This window comes from Arvicanthis niloticus, chromosome 5, assembly GCF_011762505.2.
Source record: "Arvicanthis niloticus isolate mArvNil1 chromosome 5, mArvNil1.pat.X, whole genome shotgun sequence".
NCBI lineage: Eukaryota > Metazoa > Chordata > Mammalia > Rodentia > Muridae > Arvicanthis > Arvicanthis niloticus.
In genome coordinates, this window is record NC_047662.1 from 20,803,176 (window position 1) to 20,814,303 (window position 11,128).

Sequence of the window (11,128 nt, forward strand, 5' to 3'; positions counted from 1 at the left end):
AATTCCTGCTCCGAGGGGAGCCTAGTGCTACTGCCTCTGTGGCATCTGGATGCATGTTCTCTCTCCCTCTCTCTCTTCCTCTCTCCCCCTCTCCCCTTCTTTCTCTCCTCTCTCTCTCTCTCTCTCTCTCTCTCTCTCTCTCTCTCTCTCTCTCTCACACACACACACACACAATTAAAAAGTAACAAAAATAAATCCTTTTAGTGGGAGGAGGCTTTGAGACAGTGTCAGTGTTTCTCTGTGTAGCCCTGGCTGTCCTGGAACTCACTCTGTAAACAAGGCTGGGCTCAGACTCACAGAGATCCACCTGCCTCTGACTCCTGAGTGCTGGAATTAAAGGCATATGCCACCACCATACCCCTGGCTAATAAATCTTTTTTTTTTAAAAGGAAGATGAAATACAGAAATTCTAGTCTTTTTGACTAGAATTTTGGGGCTTCAATCAAATTCATTCTAATCTGAGAAAATTCATGCCCCTGTGTTTGTGTGTGTGTGTGTGTGTGTGTGTGTGTGTGTGTAGTGTAGATAGACACATAGTGTGCCACAATGTGCTCATGGAGGTCATAGGACAACCCTGTGTTGATTTTCTCCTTCCACGTTCTTTATTGTTTGTTTTATTAATTTTTTTTTTGAGACAGAGTCTCACTATGTACTCCTGGCTGCCCTAGAACTCATAATGTAGGTCAGGCTAACCTTCTACTTTCTGTATACCAGGGTAGCTTTGAACTCAGAGATCTCCCTGCTCCGCTTCCTGAGTGCTGGGATTAAAAGTGTAGACCAGCATAGTGAGCTCTCCGTCCTAGCTTTGCATGGAGGCTAGGGATTGAGTCCATGTCAGGCGTTTGGCCAGTAGTCCTTCCTCTGCCTTGGTGTTTGCGACAGGATCTCTACACTACAGGTGAAGTTAACTATTCTGCGAGGTTGGCACACACTGCCACCTTTTGGTTTTTGGGATCCAACTTGAGCTATCCTCTCCCCCCCCCCCAAGTAATTGGGGGTGTTATATTTTTTGTTTTGTTTTGTTTTTGTTTGAGACAGTATCTATTATGTATCCCTGGATGTCCTAGAACTCACTATATAGACCAGCCTGGCCTCAAATGGATAAGAGATCCACCTGCCTCCTGAGTGTTAAGATTAAAGAGTTCACCACCATGCCTGCCCTGCTCATAGTGCTGTTTTCAGAGACGGTGAGCCAACTGTTGAAGTGTTTGTGACGCTCCTAAAGAGTGAAGATGGGGGCTGGGCTATGGCGGCACAAAGCTTTAATCCCAGCACTCAGGAGGCAGACAGATCTCTGAGCGTGAGGCATCCAGTTTCAGGACAGCCAGGGCTACCTAGAAAAACCCTCAGCAACAACAACAGAACAGAGTGAAGACAAGGTGGTCTTAGCTTTATTATAGCCTGATTAGAGCAAGACTGAAACACAAAATACCACAACACAAGGTTGGATATAGTAAAGGACATCAGGATGTGAAGAACTTAGAGTTATCCTATAGGAAGACCCCATTGCTCAGTGGTTAGTGTAGTGCATGCTTGTCCCAGCTGCTTGGAAGACAGAAGTCTGGACAATATAGTGGAACTCTGTCTCAAAAACAAAAACACACCACCAGGTTGCTTGCTTATGGGTTCTGTTCAGTAGGAGCTCTGTAGGCCACAAGATTGGCAGCCCCTTCTTTTCCAAGTGATTTCCCCCTTTTTTGCCACAAGCTTCCTTACTACCCTTTTATGATCACATAGTCAAGTGAGGAAATGCTTTCTGTACAGAGTGGTCCTTCTCTCTCAAAAGGGCTTATTATTTGTCCAAAGACATATGCGAGGTCCAGATGTTGCCAGAGACTGATTGTCAACACCTGTCAGAATTGATTCCAGGCTCTGATGGCTTTATGGAGCTGTCAAGGGAGTCTTCTCTGAGAGAGAGCCGACTAGAGACTAATACCTAGTCTAGGCAGCAGTAAGCGGCTTAACAGAGTCAACAGTGTTCCTAGAAGGGCCATTTGCTCAGAGTCAAGCCTGTCTTCATTCTAGGATGCAAGTCTAGTTCGAGACCTTGAAAATAGATTAGAAAGTTGGAGAGTGGCACCACACATTGACCTAGCAACCAAAAGGAGACCCAGTGAGTATTCTGTCCCAGACAGTAGACAATAACAACAAATAAAGCCGCTTCTTCTCTGCCTGCCAATGTTAGAGTGGGTTTGCATTTATTATCCCTGATCCTTTAAACCTCTCTTCAAGGTAGGAACAACCTCCACTTTACAAATAAAATTTAAAAGTCTAGGAGAGGATCTTCGCAAAGCCACAAAGCTACTTGGTGGAAGAATCAAAAATGAGACTATTTACCTGTTTCTAAGTGTAAGCTTGAAAAGAATTTTAAGAAATGCAGACACTCCCACTCAAAACAAGCCAAGATGAACTGCTCCTGAATTGCCTGTGTGACACAGGTCCACTGCTTAGCCCTCCCAAGCCTTCCCACTGGTAGAAACGCTCCAGAGTTTGTCTACTAGGCCATTCTGTGCCCTACCCGCCACCTTCTCCATCCCACACCTAAAATTATAGCCCTACCTCAAACCCTGCTTTTCTCTAGCAGAAGGCCCGAGACATGTATGCCGAGGAGCGGAAGAGGCGCCAGCTGGAGAGGGACCAGGCTGCAGTGACAGAGCAGCTGCTTCGAGAGGGGCTCCAGGCCAGTGGGGATGCCCAAATCCGACGGACACGCTTGCACAAACTCTCCACCAAACGGGAAGAACGAGTCCAAGGCTTCCTGCAGGCCTTGGAACTTAAAAGGGCTGACTGGCTGGCACTTTGGGGCACTGCATCTGCCTAAGTGAGGCTGGCTATCAGCCACATTACCCTGCCCTCTACCTCTTGGGCCCCGACTCTTCTTTTTCCTTCCTTTTCTTTGGGAAAGGCACCTCCCTGTTTTTGATGAATTGGGCTCCCTGTTTTGCAGGGAACCCCAAAGGCAAGTTTTGCTGCCTATAGATAGATACCTTTGGGCTACCCGTGACAATTACCCTTGAAGTTTAAGGTAGAATCTCTCATGTGTACACTAAATCCAAGTCCAGCTACTGATACATTTGGGGAACAAGGCACCCTAACTCGTTAGCTATATGCCCTGTCCGTGTTTTTGGATGCATGTTCTTTTTCCACCAGCATACCCTTCAAAGTGCAAAAGAGATCTTTCCAAAGCCCAGGCCTTTACGGGTCCTGCCTAAGCCCTCCCCATGTGACTTCCACAAAAGATTTGGATCTACTGGTAAATTTTAACTGATAGGCAGCCAACATTATTGGGCAGGGAAGAATGGAGTGGGGAGGACAGGAAGAAAATTTGCCCATCTGCTGCTCCTCCCCTTGGCTTTCCACCTGGGATTTGCTATTGAATCTCCACCCCCTCCCACTACCAGTCCTGATTGCTCACTGAAAGGCTCAGCGCCCCCAATGGCTCCTGGAAGCCAGGCGGGTGATTACAATCCAATTACCTATTGTTGACTCAGCCCACACAAGCTTTACTCCCCCATGCAGGGCATGGGGCCAGGCTCCACTCCCCTGTGAGACCCAACCCCCTCCATGACTATGGACAGGGTGGCAGAAGGGCCTGTAGAGGTCCTAGAGTCTAATCCAACACAGGCCAATTTGTGCTTAACACATCAGGACTGAACAAAACCAAGCATTCCCCAGTTGAGGTTCTCCTTCCCAAAGCATCTCAAACTGATTCCCACTTCCAGTCTTCAGGGTCCTCACAACTCTTGGACCTGGCTCCCTAAGTAGGCCCTGAGATAGTTTGCTCTCTGCATGGTGGAACTCACCCTAGCCCTCTCAGCCTGAGGCCAACTCTCCCCAGCAGGAAAGAGGCAAGGTTGCATCCTTTCCCAGCCTCCCCATAGGGCTGTGGAGAGAGGACTACCTTTGAAGAAAGGTCTGCTTGAGCTACTCTGCTTCAGATGTACCAGAGCTGTAAGTACTAGCCAGAAAGCCAACCCAATGCCACTGTGCTCTCATGCTGTGTGTAAGCCCTCTGCCAGCACCTCCCTCCCCAAAATGTACTCTTTACATTTCTAATTTCTACGCCTTGTTCTCCACCTCCATTTTTGTGCCCAGATGCCTGGCACTGGTGAACTCCTGGCCATCTTCCTATCAGAATCAAAAAAGGCTTGACACTGCAACCATGAGCCAATCAGTGCACCCTTTGGCAAGGCCCCCTATACACCTGCACTCCCCAGAACCAATCCCTGGCACAGAGATCCCCAAGAGCAGGTGCTGTACATGTTCCAGCTTTACAGTGAGGCTGTTGACAGCTTTAATTAGGGAGGCATGAATTATGTGGCTATAATACAGAGCCCTACAATTAAGGCGGGAAGGAGAGGTTGGAGGCAGCAAACGGAATCTGCCCAGCAAGCATGGCTGTTGAGTCCTGGCTGACTTTCTCTTAAGACTGGAGTACAGTAGCAGTGATTAATGGGGCTGGTATCTCCAGCCTGGGGACCTGTATTCTGGGAAAGGTGCACAGGGTGGGGTGGAAGGAGGACGGCTGCCTCAGGAGGCACTGTGGGAGTGGAAAGGAGAGGCAGATCCACTGCTGTCCAGAGGCAAAGGCTGCAAAATGCTTCATTTGAATTTGTGGATGTTTGCTTTCTGCTGGCATGGTTATGGCAAAATAGCTTCAACCCTGCCTCAGAAGTTAAGGTGGGACCTATTTTGTGTCTTCCATCTGAGCACCAAACACCCTATTTGCAGATGTTAGCCAGTTGTGTTCTTGGTATCAAAAAGGACTTAAAATTTTTTTTGAGATACAAGATTTGTTTGGTAACTGCAATGAAAGAACGTTTTGCTTTGCTGCTGCAACTGGCACCTTCCCTCGGGTGCTCTCGGCTAGCTCTAGAAGGCTGGACTTTGGGCTGGGGTGCACTGGAAGGGCCCCTTTGCCACCACACCTGTTCATCTGCTTGTTTCCTAATCTTCCGGCGCTTTCCTTCAACCGCCTTTCCTCACGCAACGGAAAGCAAGCCAGCTTGATGTGTTGGGAGGGCTTTCGCCAGCTGTGGCATCTGCAAAGCCCAGGTTCCCTGGCCTCTGCTGAGTGGGGGCAGCTAGGCTCGCTGTATCCCAGACCCAGAGGGCTTAGTGGGAGGGGCGTGCTCCCGGGCTCTGTTGGCGGCTTTTCTCCACCATTCTGTGACAGGGGCCAGAGGGCCAGACGTGCAGGGATTTAAGGAGGCCACCAGCAGATGTTGGGGGGCTGTTTAACGCTGGGGAGGCGGTTCAGCAGTAGGTGCTGAAAGGACAGCTCCTACCTGCCCCGCAGTACCCGAAAGGCATCCCTGTGTGGAAAGTCTCCACTTCCAGCCCACACTACCACATCCAGTGGACGGCTTTCCAGGTGAGGCACACGGAGGGATTCCCCAAGGTGGCAACTCAAAAGGATGCACGTCCGACTGCGCCAAGCTAGCCTCCCGGCTCTCAGTCCACTAGAGCCCGTGGTCCCCGGAGCTGCCGCCCGCGCCTCAAGCAGCGCGCCTCCCGCCGCCTATGGAGCTGGGCGGCACGACCAGGCCTCGCAAACCCCTCTTCTAGGGCCCCCAGCGGGAGCAGGAAGGAAAGAGGCTGAGATGTGCCCAGTGTCGCATAGCTTGGAGAAGTGGGTAGAAGGGTTGCATAAGGTGGAAGGAACTTGGTAGTTTGCAAAAGCCAGGTCTGGGCGGGAGCGGAACCCCTAGCCTGCAGCCTCGCGCGCCCCTCATTTATTGCCTCCGATGCTGAGGCGCGCCTCCCCCGCCGCGCCCCCTCCCCCAAGGCGCGCCGCCGTCTCGAGCGCCCTCCCCCTACACCCCCTCCTCACTCCAGAGGAGGTGAGTTTAAACCCCGCCCACGTGACCCCAACTGGGCCAATGAGCGGCGGCGGGAGGTGAAATCCGGTTCTAACCGGTCCGGGGCTCCCAGCGCTATAAAAACTTTATAAACCCCCCGGAGCCCGAGCAGTGTGAAGAAGCAGCGAGGACGACCCCCGGACGGACCAAACCCGCGCGCCGCTGTATACCCGTGTTCAGCGCCGACGTCCCCTGCCGCCGCCATGCCCAAAAGAAAGGTACGTGGCGCGAGCCTGCGGGCGCCCTGAAGCCACCGCTGCCGCTGCTAGCCTCGAGCTCAGGACTCGGTGGTAGATCGGGCGCGGCGCGAGGTTCCAGCCCGAGTCCCGGCTGCAGGCGAATCCTGCGCGGCGCGCTGCCCGCGGGCGGCAGAAGCCATATTGGAGAATCGGTGGCGGCAGCAGGAGGAGCCATGTTGGCAGCTGTTTATCCCGCTCCCTTTGGCCGCCCGCACCCCCTCCCCCACCGGCAGCCCCCTCCCCTCCTCCCGCGGGCGAGCGAGCGGGCGATTCAAACCCGAAAGGGCGGGAAGGCGGCGCGCGGCTGGGCGGGCGGGGGAGCGCGCTGCCGCCAAAACTATGGCCGTGAGGGGCGGGGCCACTGCGCAGCTCCGCCCCCAGTCGCCCACGTTCTGGGCGCACAAGACGCGCGCCCCCGCCCACGGGTTCCCCAGAGCTCCCGCCCTCGACGGCTGCCATAGCAACGGCGCTGGGCTCCGCCTCCGGAGAGGTTTGTTTGCACAATCTGCAGCTGTTGTTACTGCCTGCCTCTGGTGGCGCCGGCGCCTACCCGGCCCGGCTCCAGCGTCTCCCGCGCTTTGCGGCCAACCTGCCCGGTCTTCCGAGGGCGCCTCGGACTTCAGTTGGGTCCTATCCCCGCTAGGGCTTCTTACATAAAAATTGAGTGTCTGACGATTTTTAGAATGGTGTCTGACGATTTCTGTTAAGTTCCTAGTACATCCAAGGTTAAGATTTACATCCGAGAACAAGTTTTGTTCTTATCTTTTTGTAGGCTGAAGGGGATGCTAAAGGAGACAAAGCCAAGGCGAAGGACGAGGTGAGTCTTATCCATTAAGGGCATGTAGCACAAGGCCTTGCGTAGTAAAGACTACCAGGCTCCTTTCATAGTAATTGAGCAAGAATTGTTTCATTCATTTTCTCTAACGTGAGTGGACTGGTGGGGACCCTTGTGCTTATTTTTTTTTCTTTCTTTCTTTTGTACTAGCCACAGAGAAGATCTGCAAGGTTGTCTGCTGTAAGTGTGTGTGCTTCGATTTCCTCATCCTTACCTGAGTGAGGTTGGAAACCACTTGGGGGATCTCTTAGATTTCGTTGAATTATAGGTTGTGACTGATTTTTGAGGAAGCTACTAGTGAGGTTGCACATCTAGACGTGTTTACTGTTGTCCTGAGTTCTGATGCTTCTGACTAAAGTGAAAGATCACTTTAACATTGTAAAAGAAAAGCAATCCTGAGAACTAGTTTTCTAAGTTGTGGTTTGACGGGTTGTTCTTTTGGTCTGAGGTACTAATGGTTTCCTCTTTTCTTCTGCCCACCAAAATAAGAAACCTGCTCCTCCAAAGCCAGAGCCCAAGCCTAAAAAGGCCCCTGCAAAGGTAAGCTGGACTGAGACACGGTTGCAGAATTTTCCTAGATTAGGAATTTTCACAGAGAACTGTCCTTCCCCACCTGAACCAATTCAACATAACAAGGACTCCTTCAGTGTTATTTTGATAGCCTGTTCCTGGTAACTTGTGTTGGTGTCCTTGTCAGAAGTTACAGAAAATGTTAACAGTCAAACTACACTTGACTGTTAAAAGAGTATTTTTTTCTGTCAAATGACACCTCTCTGGAGGACTACAAGTGGACGGGGTATATATATCACAGTAACACAAGTTGTGCAAGCTGAGAAACTATTATGTCTATCCTTCCTTCCCTTTAGAAGGGAGAGAAGGTACCCAAGGGGAAGAAGGGGAAAGCCGACGCTAGCAAGGATGCGAATAACCCTGCAGAAAATGGAGATGCCAAAACAGACCAGGTACAGTGGCTGTCCCGTTTCTTGTCACGTGTGCCTGCACTTAGTGATAGCCAACCTGTTTTTACCCCCTTAAGGTCTGTGTCACACTGCATTTGATGTGATTTACCTCCTGTCTGAAATCCTTAGTTCTAAAAGTCAGTCATAATCTAACAGGCACTTACTATGTTGACTTGTGATATGTCACTCATACTGGTGCTGTAGAATTTTAAAACTGGAAGTGGGGGGTGATTTGGTAAGGTTGACAAGTAACCATTCTTGAGATGCAGCCATGGTGTCCTTAAAGTACCAAGACGTGGATTTTAGCCTAGCAACAAGATAATTCCATATATATAGTACTATGAGCAGATAAATTTTAGTGTACATGCTGACTTTATCTGTTTTTCATTTAGGCACAGAAAGCTGAAGGTGCCGGAGATGCCAAGTGACATGTGTGCATTTTTGATAACTGTGTACTTCTGGTGACTGTACAGTTTGAAATACTATTTTTTATCAAGTTTTATAAAAATGCAGAATTTTGTTTTACTTTTTTTTTTTTTAAGCTATATTGTTAGCACACAGAACACTTCATTGTTGGGGGGGGGAAAGGATCATGTGTCACTAACAACATATCTCCCAAGCTGGATTGAGGATAGAAAAGAAAACCTCTTTCCTTGATAATTTTGAAAAGCTTCTGTTGGTTTCCAGGAGAGACGTCCTGGTCTTGACACACGTGGCCACCAAGGCACAAAATGCCTTGTGGTCTGGGGAAACTCTAAATTCATTTTCATATGCTCTTCCCCCTGTACCATCAACAGAGACTTAATTCCCTTAAGACCAGAGACCTGTTGGAACCTGGCCCCCCGAAATTGGTTTTCCAGTCTGTTGGGCAATGTGGACTTTACAGTGACATCACTGAGTGTTCTCAGAAGAGCACGGGTTCCTTTTATAAAAGATTGTGGATCTTCAGATTGATAATTCTGCCATATTCATTTCCTGAAAGTCAGGGTCGGCTTGTGAAAAGTTGTTAAACAACATCCTTAATGTGAAATGTCAACCCTCACTCTAAGCTACTCCCCGTTTTCAAAGCATTGAATGAAGATTTTATTGGGTTTTATAGTGGCTTTCTGATTTTGGTAGTCTATACAAGAAGGGAATTTGGAAGTTCTTGTATATTGTTGATTGTCTGCCCATGTCCTGCCTGAAATACCATGATTGTTTATGAAAAGGATCTTTAATAAAGCTGGTTACAGTTAGGCTTGGGATGCTGCCTCTGATCTTTTCCCGACACTGGGGGACCTGGCTTCCAGGTCTCCTGTTCTGGTTGATCGATCTTGGATCTGGTCACATAGTGGTAAGTGGAGGTGAGTATGCTTCCCAGAAGTAGACTGGTGAGTGGGTGTCAGGATGGGCAAAGATTGCCAGGTCAGATTTGATGCCAACACCTAAATATACCTCCAATAGACTAGAGTGCTGTTGGCTTCTCTTGAGGCAATGCTCCTGTGTCAAGGTCAAGCTGGCAGTTCAACTTCTGAAACTTTGGGGTGGGTGTTTTGGGGTGGGTGTACTGTCTGAGGCAGTGGGTACAGGTGTGTTGTCAATAATGTTTGACTTGGGCTAGAGAGATGGCTCAGTAATTAGCATTCACTGACTATTCTTCCAGAAGTCTTGAGTTCAATTCCCAGCAATCACATGGTGGTTCATGACCATCTATAATGAGACCTGATGCCCTCTTCTGGTGTGTCCGAAGAGACCAACAGTGTATTCACAGTTATTACATAAGTCTTAACAAGAAATGTTAAAACTGTACCCTTAGGACATTGGTTCTAACTATTAAGATGGTTCCAGAGGGTTACCTGTGAGCTGTCTTTGTGCTTATGGTTAGCAGGTAGGTGTTGAGCAAAGTTGAAGCTATAGTTGGCTTCTTTACTATTATTCAGATTGTGAATATTGCTTAACCATGGACTGCATGCAGTTCTCCCATGTGCTGTGCTAGTCTTTGGACCAGTTACGAAGTAGACATTACCATTATGTGTCATAGCTGGTAGTTTTCCTCGTTGCTGGTCACTGGTTGCCAGATAATGGGATACTTGTGTTGAGCTTCAACTTTAATCTTTATTCCCATAGATTGGTCTGTTTAACATCTGCTCTGTCCTCCCTGTGCTAAAGGCTGGACATACCATGTACCGCCTGGCTAGACTTTTATACTTTGGCCCCACTACACTTGGGAGGCTTAGTCAAGACCAGGAGTTCAAGCCATCCTAAAAACTACAAGAGTCTAAGACCAAATTTGGCCACATCAAAATCATTTCAGCCCCCAAAAGGGGACCCTTCTGGGCCATTGATACATAGCTCAGTGGTTAAGGGCACTTAGTGACTCTTAAAGAGAATATATATAGGTTTGGTTGCTAGCACACACATGACCTGCTAACTGGTACTTTTAACTAGTTCCAGTGAATACCCTCTTCCGACCATCCTGTGCACCAGGCACACACATGGTGTGTAGACATATAGACTTTTGAGACAGGGTTTCTCTGTAGCCCTGGCTGTCCTGGAACTCACTCTGTAGACCAGGCTGGCCTCGAATTCAGCAATCCACCTGCCTCTGCCTCCCAAGTGCTGGGATTAAAAGCATGTGCCACCACTGCTCAGCTCTTTTTTTTTTTTTTTTTTTTTTTTTTTTTTAATGTGTGTGTGTGACAAAATGTTTTAATTGTGTACTATTCCCAACTCAAAACCTGTTGTAACCAGTCAGTTCTCTGCTACCCAGTCCCCACACATCTCCAGATTGTTTTCTTTGCACAGCCCTGACTGTCCTAGAATTCCTCAGGAGACCAGGCTGTCATCATGTCATCATCTCCACCTGCCTCTGCTTAAAGTAACAATGAAAATATTTTGATGGTTGTGGGTTCTAGTACAGTTCTTATTAGAACCACTGACAGAATCACAAGACAAAAGGGCAATAGTGTGCAGCTCTACCCTGTGACCTCCAGACCTGGCCTCATCTTGTTTGGTCCAACAAATGATCTGTGTTATGGTATGCAGGTTTGTGTGGCGATTACTCTCTCATTCCAGGAGGCTTTGATCATTGCTTTCCCGCCATAAAGAGCCAAATGCACATTGGCAGTTAATCTATTGAGGTTCCTGAGGATGTTCTGTGGTGTGGACTCAGGCACATTGTGTCTACTCATGAATTAAAGGACATTTGGGTTTCCACTTTGGGCTGTTTTAAATGTTGGGTCAGCTCACTTCAAT

General features: G+C 48.8%; 2 protein-coding genes across 5 annotated transcripts in view; both read left to right on the forward strand.

The window, feature by feature from the left end:
• Dhdds (dehydrodolichyl diphosphate synthase subunit) overlaps positions 1-4,790 on the forward strand; it is a 31,198-nt gene extending 26,408 nt beyond the window's left edge. For 2 of the 4 annotated variants that reach the window (XM_076934012.1, XM_034501880.2), the window contains one exon: positions 2,585-4,790. In XM_076934012.1, coding sequence (XP_076790127.1) covers positions 2,585-2,821 — 237 coding nt within the window. In that variant the 3' untranslated portion in view covers positions 2,822-4,790. Of the gene's footprint in view, positions 1-2,581 lie in introns of all 4 variants that reach the window. The other 2 variants (XM_034501877.2, XM_034501878.2) reach the window with 1 other exon arrangement.
• A 1,067-nt stretch (positions 4,791-5,857) lies between these two features.
• Positions 5,858-9,136, forward strand: Hmgn2 (high mobility group nucleosomal binding domain 2). Its single transcript, XM_034501882.2, has 6 exons — positions 5,858-6,079; positions 6,873-6,917; positions 7,086-7,115; positions 7,425-7,475; positions 7,802-7,897; positions 8,287-9,136. The coding sequence occupies exons 1-6, from the start codon at positions 6,065-6,067 to the stop codon at positions 8,320-8,322; spliced, it is 273 nt and encodes a 90-aa protein (XP_034357773.1). The 5' UTR covers positions 5,858-6,064; the 3' UTR covers positions 8,323-9,136.
• Positions 9,137-11,128: the final 1,992 nt, after the last annotated feature.

Excerpts from the sequence above, each read along its gene's own strand:
- Hmgn2 (XM_034501882.2), top strand. Across the intron at positions 6,918-7,085 it reads AAGCCAAGGCGAAGGACGAG|CCACAGAGAAGATCTGCAAG; the intron begins GTGAGTCTTATC and ends CTTTTGTACTAG. Across the intron at positions 7,476-7,801 it reads CTAAAAAGGCCCCTGCAAAG|AAGGGAGAGAAGGTACCCAA; the intron begins GTAAGCTGGACT and ends CCTTCCCTTTAG.